This window comes from Panthera leo, chromosome C1, assembly GCF_018350215.1.
Source record: "Panthera leo isolate Ple1 chromosome C1, P.leo_Ple1_pat1.1, whole genome shotgun sequence".
Classification (NCBI taxonomy): domain Eukaryota; kingdom Metazoa; phylum Chordata; class Mammalia; order Carnivora; family Felidae; genus Panthera; species Panthera leo.
In genome coordinates this window covers 997,851-1,021,918 of record NC_056686.1, presented here as the reverse complement: position 1 = coordinate 1,021,918, position 24,068 = coordinate 997,851, and the positions used below count along the sequence as shown (strand labels likewise).

Below are 24,068 nucleotides of genomic sequence, written 5' to 3'. Positions count from 1 at the left end.
GTGTCGGGCTCTGTGCTGCCAGCATGGAACCTGCTTCGGATTCTGTGTCCCCCTCTCTCTGCCCCTCCCCCCCTCACTGTCTCTCAAAAATAAACATTAAAAACAAAAGTCAAACAAAATATGTGTTGAATCTCAGCGACAGGAACTTACCGAATCCAGCCTCCTGCAGGTGCATGGCCCCGCCCGCTGCGGCCCGCCCGTGTGATGTCACCTGCCAGGCCGGGCAGGCGCCCCTGGCAGGAAAAAAGGCACCGAAGGCAGGCTTCGACATCATGGGCACATTTTATTCCTCAGGACGTTACAGGCTAACTCTCCTGGCGGAGCAGGTCAGTTCTGTTTCTGTGGAAAGTGTGCACCTTCGAAATCGTGGGGCAGTTTGTCCCTCGGACACGGTCACCGCGGCTCCTCCGCGGCGCAGGCACGAGAAGCAGGTTCCTCCAGCACGAAGCCGGCCGCGCGGGCCCAGACGCGAGACCGGTCCGCCCCGAGAAGCGCCGGCGGGACGCCCCCGTCCGCGGTCTCAGCGGCAAGCGTCCCTCCCTGGCCGCGCCCGGAGCCCCGCGCCCAGCCTGGCATGCATGCGCTGTGGTTAAGGATAGAGTGAAGGGGTCATTCACAGACGTGTCCATGACACAGAAGACGGCCTCACACGGACTCCTCGGTGGACAGCAGTAACGGGTTGATGTACTCAAAACCTTCAAACTCCGACTGGTCGATCCTCTTTATGACGTCCCTGGGTGCACAGAACGGCGCGGGCTTGGGTCAGCCCCGCCCCCGCCGGCCGCTTGACACCCCAGCAGCCTCCGCCCCAACCCCAATGAGGCCCCAACGGCCCCGCCCCCAGCAAGCCCCGCCCCTGCCTGTAGCCTCCTGGCCCCTCACAGCCCCGCCCCCAGCCTGCGGCATCCCGCCCCCAGAAGGCCCCGCCCCGCCGCGGCTTCACCTCCTCAGGCCCCGCCCCCAGCGGAGAGCCTCCTAGCGCCCAACGGGCCCCGCCCTAGCCTTCCCCCTGCCTCGCCACGCCACCCTCCCGAGGCCTTACTCGTCGTCAGGGGTCAGTTGCACGGGCTCGCTGGTGAACTGGGTGTCAAAGTTGTCCAGACCGTACTCGTCGGTTATCTGGGGCTGGAACGGCGGGAGGGCCTGCTTCTTCTCCAACTGGGAAGGACAACGCGACAGGTCAGAGCCGTGTACTGTGCGCCGTCTCCACCGGATTTGGGTTTTGGAAGGGACTTAAGTCACAGAATGGAATAGGAAGACGGGGTTTAAACACGTCCTGTATCTGAATGCCAGTTTTCCATTCCCTTAAACACAAGATCTGGGAAAACGTATCCGAAGCCAGAAAAGTCCTGACCCGAGTTAAAAAAATGCTGGCGGTACCTGGGACAGAGCCACGCTGGGCCCAGTGGTCCTGCCACTGAACCCGAAGGAGGCTGCTCTTGGGAGTTTTTTTGTTTCTTACATCTTGGAATCCTGGTCATAAAGGAGCGGGGACTTGGCAGGGACACCACTGCCCACGCCGGTGCCTGGTGAGCGCCCATCCCGCCAGGCCCTTCCTCCCCATAAAGCCATCGTTGACCTTCTGACTTTCTAATCGCAATGCTCACCAGGTAGGAAACAGGACTCCTCAGGATCCAGACTCTGACTTCCAACTCACCATTTATGGGGCTGGGACACGCTTGTGCCACAGGGCAGAGACGGGTGCCCAGGACAGGTGCCATTCAGCAGCATGTCACATGGGCGAGGGTGGGGAGGGCCTGCCGGCTCAGTCCCTCAGTTACACGCCCAGTTCCCTCCCCCCTCACCAGGTGTGTGCTGTGCACCTACCAGTGCTGGGCCAGGCACGTTCCCCAGAACACTGAGCCGTAAGTGAGGGACGGGGGTCCCTGCTCCATGGATCTATCGCGTTGGGTCTCCTCCCTCCCATGTAGCCACACGTGGAGCCAGCCCTGTGCAGCCCCCGCCCCTCAGCTCCCGGGGCCTGGAGGGCCCTTGGAAGGGCTGAGCCCGGGACCTCCAGCGGGGGCCGCCACATGTCCCCGAGCAAGCCGTGGGACTGTCCAAGACCAACGTGACGGGGAGTTGTTCCGGGCACGGGATGTGACAAGCACGGGCCCCACTTGAGCCAGTGAAGGACATGAGGGTGTCTCAGATGTGAGTCGTTTCCGGCGGCTGACCAACACGCACAGGGACGTGGCCAGCATGGCAGCCAGTCACAGGGCAGAGACAGGCGTCTTCTGTCACCCAGAGGATGCCAGGAGGGCTGCGTGGCAGAGAGAACGGCCGTCCCTGCAGCCAGAGCGGGTCAGCCGTGTCCAAACGCACGGGGGCCACGGGGCTGTGCCTGGGGGGAGTTTGCAGCTTCTCACCTTTGCGCAGTTACCCAAATTCTTTGGTCAGGACGAAGTCTTTTCCCCCAAGAAGTGGGAAGGGGGGCACTTCTTAAACTAGCTGCCTACCTTAGGTCTTGGCTGCTATAAGATTTAAACAGCAAGTCACGGCAGATCAAGAAGCGAGCGCACCTGGGTGCTCACCTGGGATCCTCCCGGCCCCCCCACCCCCACCCTCCCTCGGACCCCCTTTCCTCAGTCAAAAGCAGGAGCGAGAACGGTGCACCTGGAGTGCCTCCCGGGGGGCTGCCGATCGGCCGCACCGGGTGGGAGCAGAAGGAAGGTGCCGGAAGGGGCTCGCCATGGCGGCCAGGTGGGTCTGTTCTGATGGGCTGAAGGAGGTGGACGGCCCTGCAGAGTGTGCCAGGGGCATCGAGGGGCTCAGTGCCGCCTGAGAGGAGGCTGCCTCTGGCGAGGCCGGGCAGGGGACCGCTGGGAGGGCAGCAGTGGGGGCGGGGAGAGGCACAGGCCCCGGAGGCCGGGTCCCCGAGGACTGGGCAGAAGGGAGGGGCAGGGCAGGGTCCAGCTGACCGCAGGGCTCCAGCCCCAGCCCGGCGGGAGGCTGGTGCTGCACGCCGTGGCGAGACGGGGCCCCGGCCTCTCTGAGCGGGGCTTCTCTGGTCTCCACTGCTCCCCGTTTCCCCAGCTCTGGGCTATGACCCCCAACAGCACGTGTGTGGAGCAGGGACTGGCCTGGGGGCCATGAGGCAGAGGGACGCTAGCACCCACTGCATCAAAATGCTTCTTCCCTCCACTATCTCATAGTCCTCTCAGCGAAAACGACACCCCCTCAAGCACCGCGGGGGCTCCGGGCCCTGGACCCCGTGTCCCTCTTCACGCAAAGCACGTGCTTCTGCTCAGGCAGATGTGCATCTGAAGCAACGGCGGCTGCCAGCCAGGCTGTCCCTCACTCGGTAGAGCCAAGGGCGGGCCCACATGCGCCTGCCTCGGCCCACTGGGTTCTGAATGTGGCTTATAAACATGGACTCTGATCATAAAAGACTAACCTCCTTACTTCATATCCACGCCCCCGACCCTCTCCCTTCTGATCTTGGGAAAACCGTTAAGGTCTAGAATGAGACCCAGGCCAACTAGAGACAGGAATGGGGCTTTCGGCAAGGACGCATTGGTCAGAATGAGCAGGTGCCACCTTCAGGGGATGCGGCATCAAAGGGCTCTCGCCGAGGCCGGACATCTGGCCGGAGCCCCAGGGCAGTGGGCGAGGTTTCCACAGAGGCCTTTCCTGTTTCTGGGGCTGCACTTCGTGGAACCTAAGTCTGCAGGGCGCGAGGGCACTGGGCACTGCCATAGCTTAGCCAGTTGGCACGTGGGCCATGGGCGGTCCCTCCAGGGGTTCTATGGGTGCCTGGGTGGGGGGACAGGCCTGAAAGCAGAAAGGGGCCATCACTAACCCTAGCCTGGGGGCAGCTCGTTCCTCCAGCGTGTCCCGAGCTGTATGGATAATAGAGACCAGCCAGAATCTAGATCTCCTCCCACTGCTGCTGGAGTCATCAGAGGCAGTTCCTTTTTTCTTTCTTCAGCTTTCCTTTTTTTAAGCAGGCTCTATGCCCAACGTGGGGCTTGAACTCACAACCCTGAGATCAAGAGTCGCACGCTCCACTGACTGAGCTGGCCAGGCGCCCCTCAAAGTCAGCTTCTTAGTTAAAAAGTGCATGTGCTCTGAATATTGTTCTAAGTATTTGTCTAATAACCCCAAGGAAGAGGAGGCTGGATTCTGTCTTGAAAACAGCTCAGCCAGGGCCTGGACAGGGCAGCGTGTGGCAGGGCGGGCGACCAGGGTCTTGAGAATGGGGTTGGCCCTTCTCCCCACAAAGGCACAGATGACTGTCCTCTGGAAAGTGACAGTGACAGTGACAGTGACCAGGTGGAGCGGACAAGAGCTTCTCCGTCCACAGGGCTGGGGGTCGTGCTCGGCGCTGGCCGCGGGGCCACTACAGCAGCCAGGAGGGGGGCACGACACTGCCCCAGAGAGGGGCTTTCACCTGATCTAGTTCAAGCTCAAGTTCAACATGTACTTAGTGAGCTAATCTCCTTTTCCTCGGAGGAGCATATTTTCCAGGTTATATTTCAGTAACTTGCAACCATCTATGTATTTCAAAACAAAATTGGTTCAATTCCCCTTTAGCACCAGAAACCACGGCACGGAGGTCGGAAGGGCTTGCACACTTTGCTGTTAGCAGCAGCCCGGGACGGGAACAAGAAAGGCGGCTCTGGAAAACCAACTATGAAACCAGAGAAGACGCCCCTCGCTGGGCTGGCTCCCACCACTGGATTTCGGACCAGGCGGTGTGGTCACAGATCAAGGACATCCCCAAGGCGACCCGAGGCGGTATAGCGTGTGCTAGGGGACTCCCAGGCAGGACTTCTCCTAGGACCACCTGGGACCACCGTCCCAGGGGCTGATCACGGCCCCACAGGGTCCCTGTCAATTATAGGTGAACAGGTGAGTTTCCAAATCGCTTCTGGGGCCCAGATCCTCACTACGGCAGGAACCATGCCCTTCACCCCCATCCCTGCCTCGGGGGCGAGGTGGGGTGGGGACTGGGTCTTTTGTGCTTTACCAGGTCCCAGTCGATGCTGCGAAAGAATGCATGAGACTTGATATCGGAAAATCCAGTCTGTGGCCGGCAGCCGAGCCTCTCTTTGGGGTCCTAGGGGTCAGAGATCAAATAAGGACATGTCAGCATGGAGCAAAGAAGCCCCAAGTCACGGCAAGAGAAGACCAGCTTTCCTTCCCTCCAGGATAGAAAGAGCTTCCTCGGATCATCTCCAGCCAGTCTTAACCAGCCCGGTGATGAGCAGACATTCCCTTCACTAAAAATTCTACCCCTAACACCGGAGGCTTCGTTAAATTTCTCTTTGGCATGATTTCGCATCTCATGTTTCGGCAAGTGTGACTAAAAACTGATGATTCACGGGACAGAGGTCAAATAGGGAGGCAGAGACTCACACCCACCCCGAGGCGTCCCGCAGCTGACCCTGGAAACAAGTGCCCGCGGGGCCCCGGTCAGCCCAGGCAGCCACAGACGGGACGGGACGTCAGGGCGGCCACAGTGTACCTTGTTTAAAAATCCTTTCAAGACGTGGGAGGCTTTCACCGAGAGGAATCGGGGGATCCGGATGGGTTTCTCCAGGATTACTGCAACGATCGGGGCCCTGGTGAGGAGTCTGTGTCCCTCCCGACGCTCCCTACTGTGTTTGCTCTGCCCAGCTACCTGGGAGCTCCAAACCCTTTCTGAGCAAGAGTGTCCAGGGCGCTCTTAGGGCCCTGGCCCCTCCTCCCTCCATGCAGCAGGGCCTTTCGCCCACAGAAGGTCCCCCACGCCCCCCACGTGCGCATAGTCACACGTGCCCAGGACCACACGGGAGCCAAGAGCATCCTCACAAACGTGGGCGCCTCCACACACGACCGCCAGAGGGCGCCGTGGGGACCCGGTGTTCCTGGGCATCAGCATCCCGCAGGCAGGTGTTCTGCACCTCCGGATGGCCTCGGCCTAGACCCTAACGGTGGCCCCGCCCACCCAGGCCTCCAGGGTGCACACCTGGCAGGGGCAGGGAGGAGTCCGGGCTACAGCAGGGCAGGCTGTCTTTCCTGGTGGGGCTCCCACTTCCCACCCCAGCCTTTGCCTCCCTGAGAGCCAGTCTATGAGGACGTGGCTTCTGTAGCACTGCAGGGGCCAGCCCGGGACCCTTCCATCCATAGCCCCCCAAAAGAGGAAACACCTGCTCCGTGAGGTGGGGACAGACCTGCGCGCACAGCCTGGGGGCGGCACCTGAACCCTCGGGAGACGCCCGGTGGCCCACGTACCTTGAAAAAGGTAGTCCTCTGTGTTCATGTCGGGGTTGTCGGTGATGATGTCAAAGGGGGAGCGCCCGGCCATCATCTCAAACATCAGGACGCCCAGTGCCCACCAATCCACGCTGAACCCTGGAGGGATGGCAGAGGCCCGGCACACGGGCGGTCGGCAGGGGCACGGCTGCAGGATGGGGGTGCTCCGACCGCTGAGGGAGGCAGCCGAGTGGGGCGGTGTGCACGTCTCTGACCGGCGCTGTGACCCCTCTGCCCACCATCGTGGGGCCCCTGTGTTTTTCTTTCTTAACTAGTTGCAAGGCTGTTTTCACACCAGGACCATTAACTCGATGCCTGGCACTTTGCTGGTTTTCCAGATTGTCGTTTGGCCTTTAATCCTGCTTGTGGCCCCTTCGACCACACAGACACGTAAAACTGAGCACACCTGTTGGGCAGCCGTGCTTTTCGTTTTCCTTCGGTTCACCTGAGCTTGAAAAAAATCCCTTCTCTAAGCCTGCATAAACTCAGGGGCACCTGGGTGGCTCGGTCGGTTAAACGTCCAACTCTTGAGTTCAGCTCATGTCCTGATCTCACGGTTCCTGAGTTCAAGCCCTGCATAGGCCTCTGTGCTGACCGTGGGGAGCCTGCTTGGGATTCTCTCTCTCTCCCTCTCTCTTGAAAAAATAATGAACTTGAAAAAAGAAACCCCGTTTTTCACATCTTTCTGTATTCACTGTTTCAGTTAATCTGACAGTGTTAACAATTTTACTGCACAGGGCAGCGGGAGTGGGAAAGCCTGGCTTCAGTCGTGCCCGCAGCCCCGAGACTGCTTGGGCCAGTCGCCCCCATCCCGCCCCGGGCCAGCTGCTAGGCTCCCCAACCGGCCTGCCCATCTACCGGCTGTCCTTCCCCGTCTGGCTACTCAGCGACTTTGGTTGTAGCAGCCTCCTGGGCGCCTCCTGCCCCAGAGGACAAGCGACCTACCCGCCCAGCCAGCCAGCCCCCATTTTCACGGCAAAGAAACGTTTAAAAATACTTGGTGACATATTGGTGATGTGCTCCACTGCAAACCCTAGGACACAAGGGTGTGGGGTGTGCACACGTGTACAAAGATGCATCACACGTGCGAGCGCACACACACACGTATCCGGGGCACACACGCGAACACAGGCACGCGCACACACTGTAATCTCGTTTTCATTTCAAACCCGGAGAACGGAGAGGCGCAGACACGCTCTTCACGGTCTGCAGGGGCTGCAGGGCATTCTGGGTAACCTACAGCTGCTGGCTCGGTTTACAGCCGTGTGTCTCCCACTGACTGGGGGCAGGACACCAACTGGGGCTCCAGGCCCGGGGGCTCGTGGCTTCGTGTGGCTTTTCCTCCTTCCCAACCCCTTAGGGCTCCTCGAGACAAAAGGAACCCCACGCAGTGTCCTCCACCAGGGGACGCTTGAATGGACACCCGGGACACGTGGGAGCCACACAGGTTCACATAGGGCGGAGGCCAGCGGGTGACAGGAGGGAACCAAGTGAGGGCTGTGTGCTTTAGGTGTAATTTGGTCAATAAAACCGCTCTCCCCGGCTGCGGGGTCCGTGGTTAGGTCCCCCGGCAGCGTCAGCCCCAGCAGGTCAACCTGACCCTCTGCATCGTGCCCGCATCCCCAAGGGGTCAGGGGTCCCTTACAGGGGTGGGGGGCTGTGCTCGTCCACACCCGCCTGCTGTGTGCCTGTGAGCAGCCCCGTCCCACAGCCCCGCTCACCGTACTCCTCTCCCCGCAGGATCTCCGGGGCGATGTAATTCGGGGTCCCGCAGAACGTGCTGGTGGTGTCGCCAGGGCCCAGGCCTTCCTGCGGGGACACAGTCAGTTACCAGGAAGCAAGAAAAGCGTCTGAGGTCGGTTAGAGCAGGAGGCGCCTGGCCTGGGCCCCTTCGGGCCGCGGTGACCGGGCGGTCAGCACCTCCGACCCCGAGGGGCCGAGACGGCCACGGTGCTATGCCGACCGGGAATTCCAGGGGCAGGCGGGGTGGCCCTGGGGGCCGGGTGCTCGCCTTGCACATGCCGTAGTCCGTTAGCTTGATGTGGCCGTCCGCGTCGAGGAGGACGTTGTCCAGCTTCAGGTCCCGGTAGATGATCCCTCTCTCGTGTAAGAAGTTGAGCGCGATGCAGATCTCAGCGGCGTAGAATCTGGGGGCAGCAGAGCAAAGTCAACGAGGCGCCTGGACGAGAGGCCCGGGTCCGGACAGAGCGGGAGCTGGGGGGACGCCCGACGCCCTGGGGTCCTCGTGCTCATCCAGCACGTGGGGCCAACCAGACCGCCAGAGGCGCTCGGCGTCCCAGACGTTAGGGGAGCGCAGATCGGGACCGCCACACACCCGCTAGGGTGGCCACTCTCAGAGACGGGCGGAAAGTAAGCCACGCTGGCGAGGACGTGGAGAGCGGACTGTGAGAGCACGACCGGTGGGCGCTCCCGTGGAGAACAGCACGGAGGGTCCTCAGGAAGCTAACACGGGAAGGCCGCACGATGCAGCGTCCCGAAGGGCCCGGGCACCGGGCCACCCGGTCACCGAAGCCAAAGGCGGGAGCAGTGTCAGACGGGCGGGTAAGCAAAACGGGGTCCCTCCATGCAAGGGAACGTTCCTGAGCCTGCTGCAACAATGAAGCCTGAGGACGTCGGCCAGTCCTCAAAGGACACATGCCTAGGATTCCACTCTCGAGGTCTCTTGGGAGGACTGGGGAGACGCTGGGGGCCAGCGTTTCACAGGGGCAGAGCATCAGTTAGGGAAGATGGAAAGTTCTGGAGGCGGGCGGTGGGGATGGCCGCATGACCGTGTGGATGTGCCTAATGTCCCTGAGCTGTGCGTTTACACTGGCAATAATGGTGTATTTGGGGTTACGTCTGTTCTACCACAATCAAAGAAAAGGAAAACGTGAGGCGCCCGGGGGGCTCAGTCGGTTAAGCATCTGATTCTTGATCTCGGCTCAGGTCCTGATCTCACGGTTCGTGAGATCAAGCCCCATGTCGGGCTCTGCACTGACAGCGCGAAGCCTGCTTGGGATTCTCTCTCTCTCCCTCTCTCTCTGCCCCTCCCCCACGTGTGCCCTCTCGATCTCTCTCAAAATAGATAAACTTCAAGAAAATAAAAAATAAATAAAAAAGAAAAGGCCACTGTGTGGGGAGCGAGCCACTCCTGGGTTAGTACCTGCCTTTCCCCGGAAAGGATGTAAGGTGACCAAAATCACTGTATGGAATTGATTTTTTTTTTAATGTTTATTTATTTCTGAGACAGAGACAGACAGAACATGAGTGGGGGAGGGGCAGAGAGAGAAGGAGACACAGAATCGGAAGCAGACTCCGGGCTCTGAGCTGTCAGCACGGAGCCTGATGCGGGGCTCGGACTCACAAACTGCAAGATCATGTCCAGAGCTGAAGTGGGACGCTCAACCGACTGAGCCACCCAGGCGCCCCTGCGTGGAGTTGATTTAAGGGAGGTGAGGAGGAGCAGGGAAAACCATGGAAAACAGGAAGGAGGTGGAGAGGAGATTCACACTTAGGGCCCAGGCTGCGGAGGGCGGGCGGCGTGGGTGGCCCCGAGAGTCACTGTCACTTCAATAGAAATGGGTTATTCTCCTCCGAGAGCCATCGCCCTGCATCCGTGAACCAGAACCAGAGGCGGCGGCCATGATGCCCACTCAGGTGAGTTCCCAGCAGGAGTGTGCCCCCCCCCCCCCCCATTTTGGAAACAGGAAAAAGGCAAAACAGCTCGGCGGTGTCCCTGTGCGCACATACTCGCCTAGGAAGCACCCACTTCTCCGGGCGACGTGCCAGCTGGCTCTGGAGTCTGACACTCGGCAGGGGACAGCAACGTCCTCTTTGCTGTGCCCCCCCGGGCCCCTCCCAGCTCATTGCCGGCCTGTGCCCGCCTGCCCACACCCACCTGGCATGGTCCTCTGGAAGCTTCCTCTGTCTCTGCATGTGGAACATGAGGTCCCCGCCGTTGACATACTCTATGACCAGGAACAGCCTGGAGGGAGACAGAGGGTGGTTGGGGCTGAGACGCCAGGGCGGCCCGTGCGGACCTCACCAGTGGGGGTTCAACGTGGGGAATTCCCGGCACCAGGACCGCTGAGCCAGGCTGCGGGCACGTCAGCTCTCCTCCCATGAGGAGGGAGGCCCCTGGGTCACCTGACCCCTCTCGCCGGGTGAGGAATGCAGCCCAGCCTGAAGAGCTGGGTCACTGAAGCAACATCCTGGGGGGCGTGGGCTCAGTTCCAACAGAGAACACCGTGACAATCCCCTTCAGCCGCTCATGTCCCTCAGCACAGGAGCAAGCACTCCCCCCACGGGCCGGCCTTAGGGTAAAGGAGGTGAAGGTACGGCAGGGGCGGGGGCGGAAGCCACTGCGGGTAGGGAGGGCACCACGTGCACAGGTGGCTGGGGAAGGTGTCCCAAGAGGGCAGACGCAGGTCATGGAGCTGCAGGGCCACCCCGGAGGCAGAGGGGACAGGAGGGCGGTGTGCGGGTGCACAGGCCAGGTGAGGGGTGACGACGTCCGGCGAGTGACCGCTCTGGCCGCTGAGTCCGGGTGGACCCCAGGGAGGCACAGGAGGTGCCCTGTTGCCGGGCGGGAGCCCAGGAGGTTTGGATGGGGGCGGGGCGGTGAGCAGGCACCAGGGACGGCGGGCGAGGTTGCGGGGGGCTGGACACCGGACGGACAGCCCCGGCGCAGGGGTGACTTCACGGTGAGAGGCCTGGGGGCAGCTGGGCAGGGGGGCCCGAGTGACCCTGTGTGACCCCGCGACTAAGGAACTAAGACCACACGCTGTCCCGGTCTCCAGGCCAGCTACCGCGTGGTTCCTACTGCATGACCTCTTTCTCGAGTTTGGTAAGATGCCGTTTTCAAAGTTAAATTCATGCACAATCTTCCAGAAACACCCCGTTGAGGGCAGATCATGGTTCCTCCGGGCGGGGAGTGGGAGGGTCACAGGTGCCACAAGACCGGAGAAGACGGGCTCCAGACCACCTACCAAGGTTCTGACACACACTTTTACACACTTACAAGAGCAACGGCCCGAAATCTGTGAATCCGCAGATGGAAACAGGCCCGAGCAGCCCCGGCCACCCGGCCTGAGGCGGGGGGCAAGTCAACCCTCACTCCGCTCCCCTGCTCCAAAGGGCGCATCTGGTGCAGAAACCTGGACCTCCCCACGGACTCGGCTGCGTCTGTGACGCTCCCCCCCACAAAGCCTCGCCCGCTCACGTGTGTGTTGTGTGTTGGCATTCACGCTGCAGCAGAGGCAACAGGGTTCACGCCACCATCTGGCTCTGACAGTCTGCACAGGCGGCCACCAGGGCGGAAGTGTGGCAAAGGTCATCGGACCCCTGGGAAGAGACCCCCGGACCTCTAACCCCGAGGGTGACTTCAGATGCAGGGCAGAGATTTTCCACAAGGACCAGGAATCACGTCCCCAGGCGATACGGCTCCCTTGACGGCCTGCCCCCCCAGCAGCGACGTTCACCCCAACGCTGTGCTCCCCGGGAAACGCTGCCGGGGCCCGGCCCGCCTGCGGTGACGTCAGGTGATGATGCAAACCCACGCCGCGGCCAGAGAGAATAACGGCACGCTAACTCTGGGGAGAGCATCGGGAGCTTTAAGGAGCCGAAAAACGGAGGGGACGTTTAAAAACGGAGCAGTGGAAACAAAGGCAGTTTCCTTTTTCCACCCAGAGAAAAGCCGTGGGAATCTGAGGGGAGGCGGAGCCAGGCTGGGCTGCTCTGTGGTCCTGGGGTAATTCCCAGGTCAAGGGGTTTGTTCACTTTGCAAAGCTGATCAAGCCCCAATCCCAGCGGAGGAGGAACTCTGCTGTCTTTGCGAAGGTGGCGGCAGACCTATGTTTTTCCGCGTCTTTGGTCTACAGATAAACCTAAGACTGCTTTCGGCGTTTCCTCAGAGCAAAACTGCACCAGAGTCACAGGGCTCACCTCCCGCTAGTGGGCGCCTGGCACGCGGGGCAGCTCCCGTGTGGCACGAGTCCCTTCACCCACAGCCCCTCCCAACCCAGAGGGGGGCCGGCGACAGGTGGAGGAGGCCTGGGGCGGCCCTTCAACATCGGATGGCCGACCTCTGCCCAACTCCCCCCAGCCTGCGTGTCCTCCACCGGGAAGGGAAGGAAGCAGGACTGAGGAGCCCAGGTCGGCGCCTAACCCTGCCCTGACCCCCCCAGAGGGGGACCGAGGGGCTGTGCCCCGCTGGCTGCAGTAAACCCGGGCATGGGACCCCCACGGACCCCCACAGACCCTCAGAGCGAGAGCCCAGCGTGCACTCACTCCTCAGAGCCGAGGACCTAGCACTCCCTCCCCCACGTCTCCCCACCCCTGGGGAATAAAGCCCCCAGCCCCCCAAACCAGTCAGACGGAAACACCGATGCCACAGGATAGAGCGAGCTTGGGTCAGGGGGTGAAACTATGAACTAGGTAGGGGCCGGCACAACCTGTTTGTAAATAAAGCTTTATCGGGACACTGGCGAGCGTCGGTGTCTCCGTGCTGTGTAGGGCTGCCTGCACCACGGCAAACACTTCCGACACGAACCGAGCGGCCCTCAGAGGTGAAAATCCTTACTGTCTGACCCTCTGAGAGAAGGTGCAGGCCCCTGGTAGGAGAAATAAGGAGGGCTCGTGCGGCCTCACCGAAGCTCGGGCAGTGACCTCAGCACATCCGCGCCTTAACGGTCCGCCCGGTGACCGAGAGGCAAAGCTCTACCCCTCCCCTACTTCACACGCGGGAGGCCGGGGCCCTGCAAGGCTAAAGGACTCCCTCGGGGTCACGGTCGCTGTCGACGAGACCTGACGTCACACGAGGCCGGGGCACCGAGACCCCAGGCTCAGAACCCCCGCTTGCAGGTGCCTCTCCCACACCACGGGGGCCGTCGCCCCCCCCCCCCCCCCCAAGGGAACGGTCCCGGGAGGAAGGAGAAGCCGCTCGGGGGACAGAGGAAAAGAAGAACTCGTGGTGAACAGCAAGGAGGGGAGGCAGGAGGCAAGGCCGGTGAGCCCCGCAGGACCGGGCAGGTCGAAGATGGCAGAGAGGTGCCGGCAAGAGGCGGAAGCTTCCGGAGCGGGAGACACTGCAGAACATACCCACCCGTGGCTGGGGCCTGGAGGCTCGGCCCGGGGACGCGGGGGCCGAGCTGGGGCAGGCGTCCTCACACGGGAGAGGGACACACACCGCTCAGGAGGCCACCTGCGCACGGAGCGGAGAGGAGCGGAGCAAAGCAAAGCAGGAGAGGCCACCGCCGCGAAGCGGCCGCAGGACGCCGGCAGGAGCGCGTTCCCGCCAGGAAAACGTAAAAGTCATGCGAACAAAAGCTGGCAGGCAGAGGGGGAGGCGGCTCCTTCCACAGCCCCAGCCCCAGGCGTCTCGCGAGGTCCTGCCAAGAGACGCCAGCGCAATTGAGAATGTTCTAGAGAATACAAGAGAAAACTCAAAAATCCAGCGAGGACGGCGCAAGAAGCGTACAGAATGGATATTGGTGAAAACTCCCAGAAGAACCATCCACAAACCAAATCTGAAAGCACATTAGCAATAATGCGCGACGTGGCCTTGTCCCCCAGGGAGTCAAGCAAACGTCAACCCCACGTGTACCTCGTGACGGCACAGCTCAGGGGCTTAGTAACGGCTGCGTCCCGACATGGTGGGGACACTGACACGCCCTTTCTCCCTTTTACTTTTATTCTTCATTTTTAAAATGTTTATTTATTGTGTGTGGGGCGGGGAGGGGCAGAGAGAGACTCCCAAGAAGGCTCCCAGGTCAGCACGGAGCCCGACGCGGGGCTCAAACTCACAAAACAGGAGGTCACGACCTCAGCTGAACTGACTCAGGTTGCTTTTCAACCGACTGAGCCACCCGGGCACCCACGGCCACGTTCTTTCTGGACGGTAAACTAGAAACAAGGCCACTATCCCTGCTGGTTACTGGCCTGTCCGGAACCTTCATGCAACTCCTGGGGCTGGGAGCCTGCAAACTGTAGCCCAGGTTCCCGGGGGAGGCCCCGGAGGAGACCAGGTGACAGTCGTCCAAGCGTCAGGAGGGGACGGCTCCGGCAGGCGAGGCACCCCTTCTGCAGATGCAGAGCCCGATGTGATGGCCGCAGGTGGGGACACCGGCCTCTGCTGTCCCCCACCTCCCCAGCCTCTTGCGGGAGCAGGTATCTGTGTGACACTCGTCAGGTGGCTTGGTGCCACTTTTCCCACAGCAGCTGCCGATGCGCTCACAGTGCAAACATCAGAACACTCCCACGAGGTCGGGAAGAGGCCAGGCTCGCCCACTGCCACGCGCCGCCCGCGCCGCGTCATCAGAGAAAGAGGTGAACCGACGCGTGGACGGGAAGCGAGGGGCGGCCTCCTGTCTACCAGCGTTCTAACCACACGTCTGAAAAGCTAGGAGGGCGCGAAGCTTAGCCGGCCGCTCTGCGGGGAGGAAAGAACTCGGGCCGGAACGACACCAGGGAGTGGAGACTCCGCACGGAGAAAACTGTACCCACGTCAAAAAGCAAACAGCAGAAAGGAAAAAATAAGACACAAAAGCGTGACAGTGAAAATCCAGGGCGCTGGGGGTCCGCTGAGTTGTCTCCCCCCACCTGGCGTTTCTCTGCATTTTAAGATTGCACAGGGGCACCTGGAGGGCTCAGTCGGGAGAGAGTGTGGCTCTTGATCTCGGGGTCGTGAGTTCGAGCCCCACATGGAGATGGCTTAAATAACTAAATAAATAGAAAAATAAAATTGCATAAAGTTTTTAAAAGAAGCTACTCTTTTCTGTGGCCTCTGAGGTCACAGTCTGTCCTGACAATTTCCTGGACACGAGGAGCCCTGGGTTCGTCTGAGCCCGAGTGAGAACTGTCCTGGGCCAGGATGACTTGGCCTCATGGCCTCATCCGAGTCAGGTCCCCAGGTGCCGAGGGGACAGTCCCAGGATGCCGCAGAGCATGGCCTGCGCCCAGGCTCCTCTGTCCTCAAGCACACGGCAATAACGTGCCTGCCCCCAACTTGTCCTGGCCCCAAAGCGACCGGTCACCTCTGGATGAGGAAGACACAACCACCCGCTTGCACACAAGAGCAGTGTATGGTCCCCGGTGGCAGGAGGGCTCGGCGCTGAGGCCCTGGGGATGGATGCTGGTCCCTGAGGGCCCCTCACCATTCGGGGCTTCGAGACGGTCCATCAACACTGCCCTCGATGTTTCCAAAAGCAGTGCCGTCTACCTGGGCTTGTGAAGGTAAAGCGGAGAGCCCCCCAAAACCTCCTGCAGGTGGGACTGAACGACCCTCCCCCCACTGCGCCCTCCCTGCTGGGGGGTCCAGGGCCCAGGCAGTCCCACCCTGGGAACCGGGTCAGGGCCAAATCTTAACCCCTGCGGACGGTCCAGGTACAAAAGGAGCAAATGCATCGATGGCTCTGCCCCTGCCCCCGCCCCCCCACCACGTGGCACCTGCTTCTTTAATTCCAGGCTCACATTAAATCATGACTCTGACAAGCGTATTGTAATTTGAATGCGCGGTGGCTCACGCGCTCACAGGGGAGGCGCCCATGCTCCTGCCCTGCTCACGGCCTCCCTCTGATCCCACGGCCCCGAGGCAGCCTGGTTTTCCCCCAGCCCCCAGGGACATGGTTTGCCTCTGCTCAGCCGCCTCTCGCCTCGCCAACCATCCCCCGGCCGCCACCGTGTGCACAACCACGTGATGCACGGGAGCTCTCCCCCACTCTCGGGGCTGCTTGGGGATCCCGCCTGGCATCGGGCAACACGCTTCATCCCCAGCTCCGCTCTGAGCCTTCCCTTCAGGCCTCCGTGTGCCCACGGGGCCTTTGCTCATGCCCTGACCCCACGCTGCCAACCCTCCCGGGGACTGGGCTTCGGGCTTCCCCAGCACAACACCACCTCGCTGGGAATTGCCGTCGCCTCGGTTTCCCCGGAGCCTAAATGGTTGCGCACAGCTTCGGGACGGCCCCTTACATCTACAAGTCATCTCCTGCTCCTTCCTGACACACACCAGCTCGCCTGGGACCCATCCCTGCCACCCGCCCCGCGGAGAGGCGCTAGGGCCGAGCTCCAGCCCCCTCCTCACCCCCGCTCTCAGGGCCTTCCCGGGCCGTCGCTCACGCACTGCGGTCCCTCCTCGAGCCGGGGCCATTACTGAGTCCCGGCTGACATCTCTCCAGAGCTGAAGGCAAGTATTCGAGTGCAGTTTATAAAGAGAACACAGAATAACACTGGCTAAGTGGCATTTACTACCTAGACACCACTTTGAACCAAGAGCAATTCACTCGAGTGTCTAGGTTGGCGGAGAGCGCACGAGGCTCTTCCGTAAACAAACAAGGGTGGAACAGGCTCCTTCTGTTTCCCAGCGAGCACGCCCCCCACGCGGAGTGAGGGTACGACGATACACCGAGGCACACGGAACAGCCAGTTAACTGCGAATGGCGTAACGGCAGCGTGCTCGTCTGAGATCTGAGATCCCACGAAGTGAGAAAAGTGTCCCCAGACTACAACTTCATGGGGGGGGCTGCTAAAAATAGCCACGTTAGCCCATTTTTCCTGGAACGGCTCAAACAGAAGCAATTCCTGTTGAGGCAATTTTGCAGTTGATTTTGGCCGCTCGCTGGAAGACGGGCGGTCGGTGCAGCGCTGACGTGGTCCCTCCGCGACGCAGGTGTTTATTTTGTATCACGACACGACTGCACTTGTTTCGTGACGTTCGCGGCGATATTGTTGCCGAGCCGTAAAACTTGGGGTTTCTGTGTAGCCACGAGCACGGACGCGGCCGCCCCGAGAGGCAGCCACAGCTCCGGTGGCTGATCATCCCGCGGTGTCTGCGGGCGCTGCTGCCCACAAGGGTCCTGTCCCCGCGGCCGCCCCCACCCCGCACGCTGGGGCCTCGGCACGGCTCCTGACTTCAGTCCCTGGGGGGGGGTCCTGCTGGCGGGAGGGTTTGTGGGCACAGTGCTCACAGACACCCGACCGCAACAGGGAGGCTGCTTGTCCCTTGGAGCCCCGACACCCCGCTGGCGGTGCCTCTGTTCAAAGGCACAGAACCCACGTGGAGAGAGGCCCTCAAAGGGGCCCACGTCCATGCATAGGTGGCCACGAGCTGGGCCCGTGGCGACGGCTCTGTGTCCTACTAATCCCACAGGAGCCCCACGAGGCAGCAGCCCTGCAGCCCCATTCCCAGAGGACACTGGGGCACAGAGAGGCGACCCCGTGCGAGGTCGCACCGCCGACAGCAGGGCTGGGCCTCCAGGCAGAAAACCGGGGGCTGCGTGCACGAGTCCTCCCAGCTCTCTGCTCTAGGGGGTCTCTCGGCGAATCGGGGTGACCTCCCAACTGTGTAAGCGGCTTTGCCAAGGCCGACTTGCGAGGCAGCCCGTCTGCCGGAAGGACCCCGGGGCCCCCGGGCCCGGAACCAGGCGGTTCTCCCCTCGTGAGTCCGCATCTCTGCCGTGGATGGCTCAGGTGCGCGCTGGACCTGGAGCTCTCCTCCGAGCCGGCTGTGACACCTGTGACCCCCGCTGATGTGTGAGTCGCGTTCTCTTATCCCCATACCAGGGACTTGATTGTACCTTTACAAAACATGCTTTAAACTCCACGCCTGCCTACGAGGGGCCAGGTGTTAACCAAGTGCTCAGGACACAAAACCGCCCAGCACCACTGCTGCCCCGGACCCAGAGCCAGTCGGGGAGGCAGGTACGTGAACACAGCTCAGGACAGACGCCCCAGCCCAGGCAGCCAAGCGTTTGGTGCTTCCAGACAGACTGACAGATCCTGTGAAAGGGAGAGACAAACCTGTCGTGCACGTTAATTATTGCCCCCGCCCCCGAACACTGTAAACAGATCTTCTAAATGTCCGTTGGAAAAGCGGTGGGGCATGAGGTTGTGTCACAGGGGTCACAGAGACACCGAACGGACAAGCAGTCCACCTGGGCACATGACACGCCAGGCCATCTCCGGGGGCAGCGAGGGCTGTGCTCCAGGCAAAAATGGGAGTGAAGTTGGAAGTCTGGCCTCCCACATCCACATCCCCGCGGTTCGTACAGGGAAATTAACCAAAACACAAGTCTTTTGGGATCTCGCCATTCGGGAAGGATACGGTTGGGATGGGCTGTCTTCCCCTGGGCGTGTTCCATGATTCCCAGAGGCTGAGGCCAGCCTAAAAGGACACATGGAGGGAATGTACCGAAACACAGTAAAGGGAATCTGTGACTGCCGGGCGTTTCCAGAAGCTCTCGGGCAGGAGAGGAGGTGGGAGGGGCTGGGACCACCTGGCAAAGTGGCAAAGGGACGGGGCGGGGGAGGGGGGGAGCCAGGGAGGAGCCCGGTCACAGCAACCTCGTCCACAAGCCGGGGAGCCCGGATCGTATCGCACAAGCAACTGGGAAAGTAGCCAGAGAAGCTTCGAGGCAGGAGAAAGACAGTCTGGGTCGGTGTTTTCCAAACATGGCTTGAGCGCGACGTGGGGGAACAGAGACCCGAGGCCCCAAGGAGGCCGGGGCTCAGGCTGGAGAGAACAGAGGAATCTGCGACACACTGAGGAGGTGCGATCAGTGAGACCCAGGGAGGGAACAAGGGCAAGGTCATTTATCCCAGGTGCTTTGGACACACAGGTGGCAGCCAGTCCAGGTGGGCCAGGGGACTGAAGGTCAGGAGGGAGTTGCGGGTGGACGTGGGACTGTAGGAGTCGCCGGCCTGACTTACAGCTGAGCTGAGTTACCACGAGCGGGACAGACGCTGTCGTCCTCAGAAAGGCCTGCTTGCAAGGCTGGCCCTCGGCTGACTTGCCCGGTAGCAGCTCCTGCCACCGATCAGGGAGGGCGGCCCCGCTGGGCACCAACAGTATGCTTTCTGCTCAACACCTGCTCGCCTTCCGGCAGCCCAGAGTTCTGCTCTGTGCCAGGTGGAGGGCGCCCCTTTGTCAGCCCCCAGTAGACACCCCAAGCTGTCACAGTTCCTTGCTGGACGAGCACGGGCATCCTGTGTGACTGCCCTTAGAATCTCCCGCCTGCTTTTCTCCTGACTTGGCCCCAGGCGTCTCTTTCCTTTGCCAGTTTTGCTTTATACCCGTTCACAGCAAGAAATCTTCACCTTGAGTCCTACTGTGTGCCGGTCCCATGAGTTCTCCTACTAAATCGCTGAACCTGGGGGTGGTCTGGAAGACCCCGACACAGAATGTGGTCAATAATTTTTCAAATAAACAAACTGGGTGAGTTCAAGTCAACTGGCTGAAAAGAATTCTAAATATATATTGACTATCCTAGACCAGTAGTTTTCAAGCCTTTTGTTTTAGTTTAACTTTTTTTTTTTTTTTTTTTTTTTTACAGAGAGAGCGAGCGAGCACGAGTGGGGTTGGGGCGGAGGGAGAGGGAGAATCTTAAGCAGGCTCTGCGCCGTGGAGCCCGATGCAGGGCTTGATCTCATGACTGTGAGATCATGACCTGAGCTGAAATCAAGAGTCGGCTGCTCAACCAACTGAGCCACCCAGGCCTTTTAAAACAGTAGGATTCCTATACACCTAAGTTTATGAGTGAAGCCGTTGGTATTTATTTATTTATTCTGCTTGTCGGTAAGAGCTATGAGCACAGAAACCCACCTCCTGCCCACAGTGGCATCCTAACACCTGACCCAACGCCTATACGCCTAGACTCAACTCAGTGGGATGTTTTCGTCAAATATTTTATAAATGCAGTGAAATAATTTAGGTTCAAATGCATGAAATTTACTTAATATGACACCAGCTAATGAGAATAACAAAGCTAGTCTGATGAGCCAAAGAAGAAGCCCCATGCTTGCAATTCAGAGAACCTCACATACGATAGTGAAAACCTTATGCCAACTCCGTTTCCACGTAGTTCAATTCAGGAAGCAGCACTCTTAGAAACGTGCTCGTTTTCTTACCGACTTGTTGTCTGGAAGCAGGAATGTAAGCCGACCAGGAAAGGGTTGCTGGATGCCTGCTCAAACACATGCTTCTCTGTCTGCACCCAGTCAATATCCTGAAATAGAAACCAGGGTGTGTTAATGAGGCTCCCAAACACCCTTCATCCTGGAGAAGGGGGGCAAGAGAGACGTGTCTCTCACCTCTGCTTGTAAGAAGACAGTGCACACAGGAAAGGAAAATGCCCACTAAGAAATGTATCACCATCACCATCCCCACCATCATCACCATGACACCTCCATCACCACATCCCTGCCTCCACCACCAGCTCCGTGCTGGCCTCTGGGTTGCAGGCTCTCCATGCACTGCCTCACGTGCTCCCCACGGCAGCCTTGGCACGTGGGTATTATCATCTCCGCTTAAGACGCGAGGAAACAGGATGGATGCTTAAGCAGATTCCCCAGTATCCCATCCCATGTCTCGTACCAGCTCCCGCCACAGGCTATCTGCCTCCCAGTCCACGCTGGAACTGGGGGGAAAGCTGCAAAGTCAAGTTACTCTAGAGCCACAATGATTCCACAGCACTGATTCCACTCCAACCCCAAAAGCAGAGGTAGATGAGGTTCCCAAACTTCCAGGTTAAACCTCTCCTCCTAGGGGTTGAGAAAGCGAGAGGGAGAGCAATGTGTCCAGAGCGGCGCCGCCTGTCCCTGAAGGTTTTTGCAAACAAAAGAGCGCACTCTTCAGTGGACCAACGACCATGTCGGCTTCGTCCTCCTTGGGCTCAGTCTGGAGCCCCCTCTCTCCCCCAGAAGACCCCCCGTGCACACCGGCTGCAGACCTGACGTCCATGCAGAGCGCTCCCAGCCCACCTCTCCCTGAGCTCCAGACTCGCTCGGGCGATGGGTGCTGGGTAGCCGCAGCGGGCATCTCGCACTGCAGAGGAGGCCTCCCGCAGCGCCCGACCAGCCTGGCCATCCGTGCTCCAAAGGGGCCTGGGTCCCCAGGTGCTCAGGCGAAAACCCTCGTGAGTGGCCGAGACTCCCCCCCCCCCCCCCCCCCCCGAGTCCAGCCGCCAGGGTCTCCCACTCCATTGCTGCCAGGCTCCCGAGTTTCCAGGGCCTGGAAACTTCCCCACTCGTACTCTCTGTTCTGAGTCAGAAGCCTGACATGGGGGTGGGCCAAGGGGGGGGAGGGGGGGCCTCTTGACTCTCCTGTGCCTCCATCACCACATCGGCTTCCCTGGGTGTCTGTGCTGCTTCTGTCTGTCTGTCTCTTTCTCTAGGACACCTCTCATTGCATTCAGGGCCCACCCACACAATCCAGGGTGATCTCCCCAAGATCCTCAACCTAATTACATCTGCCAGGACCCCATTTCCAGATTCACAGGCTCCAGGGATTAGGATGCAGACGTATCTTTTCAGGGGTCGCCATTCAGCCCACTGCGGTGCCCCTACGCCTGATGTCCACAGCCCAGACTCACGGTCACGGACACCGGGGTCTCCCTCAGACGCAGACGCGCACACAGGCAGCCATGTGACACGAAGTCTTGCACACACACAGACACGCCCATGACACGGGCAGACACGTAGCGACACGCCCGTGGCACACGTGGACGTGCACACACGCTCACACACATTCAGCTCCACTCACTGACTCCCAGAGTCCCGCTCTTCTCGAGAGACCACCTAAAAGTCCCACCGTCACACCTTGGGCCACAGGGGATGACCTGAAAACGCCAAGCATGAACCAAAGCAGTAAGTCTCTCCTGACCTTTTCTTTCAATTCTACAAACTTGACCTCACACATTCCACTAACTTTCCAGGTGGCCAGGGTGCTGGGAGGGGGCGTCTGGAGTCATCGTGCAGTGCTGCTGGCCAGCAGTGAAGGTGGTAGCAAGCCGCCGCTTCTCTGAGCCGCAGTCTCCTCACCTGTGAGCTTAGCACTCAAGGGCCAGTTGGGCAGTCCGTGCACTGCACGAATGCACCCTGCCGGCAGAGCAAGTAAAAGCTCCAGTTCAGCCCCCCTTCTCCCTCCAAACCACGAGTCGGGGCCCGGGCAGGGCAGCCTTCCTGGGTGCTCTGGCCCCACACGCACCGAGCCGCCTCCTGCGCTACAGGGCTGGGAGTCCCAGGACCACTGCTACCTGTGAGCCAAAGACGTGGAACCCGCACTCAAGTGCGAGGGAAAAAGACCCAACGTCCACGAAGCCAAGAGGCCCACGGAGGGAGTCACCACGGGAATGCAAAGCACACTGCCGTCTCACACCTGCCGGGACAGCGGTAATCGAAAAACAGGAAGCAGCAGTTCCTGGAAAGGGTGCGCAGAAAGCGGGAGCCTCACGCGTGGCTGGTGGGAACAGGAAATGCTGCGTCTGCCGTGGGACCGCTGCTTGGTGACTCCTCGAATAGCTAAGCACCAGGAACCCTGGCGCCCCGGCGCCCCCGCTCCCGGGAAGACCCCCAAAGGCCTGGACGCAGGGCCAGGAGCAGATGCCCGTACGTGGACACTCACGGCGGCACGAATGACAGTCGCCAAAAGGTGGAAGCAATCCCGGTCGCTACCAACAGGTGAGCACATAGACCAAGTGTGGTCTGCTCACCAAACGGAGTCTTGCTCAGGCATAAGAGGCAATGCAGTTCTGACTACACGCAAGGGCCGGAGACAGGAGGCCGATGGGTGGTGCGGGGGGGCGGGCGCAACGGCCGGCGGGCGCGGGGCTTCCTTCTGGGGGTGCCAACGGCCCGGAACGAGACGGCGGGGACGAGGCACCGAGTATACACAAACGTGTACTTGGACGTGGCCGCAGCGGTGAATTTTGTTACGAGTGTCTTGCTCCCCTTGACGGGACAAAGCCCAGGAGCCCGAAGGTCCCCACGAAGGAGGCGCGAGCCCGCGCCGGCCCTCACCTCGTCGTCATGGACCAGCTCCTTCTTCACCACCTTCATGGCGTACATCTGGTCGTTCTTCTTCAGCCGCACCAGGAGCACCTTGGCGTAGCTCCCGCGCCCAATGACCCGAATCAGGTCAAAGTCCTGCAGCCCGAGCCCCTGAGATATCTTGATTCCATCCATCCCGTCGATAACCGGCTTGAGGTCCTGAGGACGAGACAGAACGTGGGAAAGGGCGGGACCCCTCCCCCCTCCCCGCGGAGGGTGACGAGTCCCTGCGCGTGGCCTGGAGCTCAGGGCACGATTCTGCTCACGGGCCCCGACTCTGTGCCCCGAAGACCACCCCAGTCCCGCCACTCCGAAAGCCCGTCATTTCTGCAGACCGTGGCCCAGTCGCCAGCCACAGGCGGCCCTCTGTGGGCACGTGGCTGACAGGGGCCGGCCTCCCCAGGACAGGCTCCCCCGGGGGCTACAGAGCAGAACTAGCTGAGATCTGCAAAGGCCCGAGTTCGGACTCCTGGAAATACATAATAAAAGAGAAAGGTGATCCGATTAAGAACAGAAGCCTCCCTCCTAAGAACTGTCTCTGGCAAGGGTATCTGTAGGGGAAGCAGGGGGTAACTAAGTGCTCCTGACTCATCCCAGACGGGGAATGACCAGCAAGGAAAGTCAGGAAGTCTGGGCGCCATTTATCAGGTACTCTGGGAGAGCTGTGGTCCCAGCAAGGCAGAGCTGTCCTGAGGTTTTGTGGACGGAGGCTGCGAACTGGAGTCTGTGTGACTTCTCCTCACTCACTGGAATCATCTGATGCCCCACCGACCGCCCAGAGCCGGCCACACACAGGCCTGAGCCGAAACTCTCAGTCCAAAGCCGGGGTGGAACACAAAAGGGCAGCAGCAGGCTTCCCGGGACAGAAGGAGTAAATCGTGACCCTGGGATTTATACTGACAAATATGTTGGTCTCAGCCCCATTCCTGGCACAGAGTTCCCAAACACCCCTGGAGCTCCCTACCTCACAGAAAAGGCATTTTTTTTATGTTAATGAGACAACTTTTGAG

General features: G+C 60.5%; 1 protein-coding gene and 1 long non-coding RNA gene across 4 annotated transcripts in view; one reads left to right on the top strand and one right to left on the bottom strand.

Moving 5' to 3' along the window:
- Nucleotides 1-263: 263 nt before the first annotated feature.
- Nucleotides 264-24,068, bottom strand: part of PRKCZ (protein kinase C zeta) — a 98,250-nt gene continuing 74,445 nt past the window's right edge. The window contains exons 9-18 of the mRNA XM_042951814.1: nt 23,029-23,217; nt 20,140-20,237; nt 10,139-10,225; nt 8,252-8,387; nt 7,962-8,049; nt 6,220-6,339; nt 5,471-5,550; nt 4,973-5,062; nt 1,043-1,158; nt 264-733 (exon numbers count right to left, since the gene is read on the bottom strand). Of these exons, the coding sequence (XP_042807748.1) occupies nt 646-733; nt 1,043-1,158; nt 4,973-5,062; nt 5,471-5,550; nt 6,220-6,339; nt 7,962-8,049; nt 8,252-8,387; nt 10,139-10,225; nt 20,140-20,237; nt 23,029-23,217 (1,092 nt within the window). The 3' untranslated portion in view covers nt 264-645. The remainder of the gene's footprint in view (nt 734-1,042; nt 1,159-4,972; nt 5,063-5,470; nt 5,551-6,219; nt 6,340-7,961; nt 8,050-8,251; nt 8,388-10,138; nt 10,226-20,139; nt 20,238-23,028; nt 23,218-24,068) is intronic.
- Nucleotides 914-5,279, top strand: LOC122227378. Of its 3 annotated transcripts, none has more exons than XR_006205998.1 (3): nt 914-1,179; nt 4,537-4,740; nt 4,976-5,279. It is a non-coding gene; the product is annotated as an uncharacterized LOC122227378 (long non-coding RNA). The 3 variants fall into 3 exon arrangements; XR_006205999.1 differs by lacking the exon at nt 914-1,179 and adding an exon at nt 1,186-1,610; XR_006205997.1 differs by lacking the exons at nt 914-1,179; nt 4,537-4,740 and adding an exon at nt 4,747-4,854.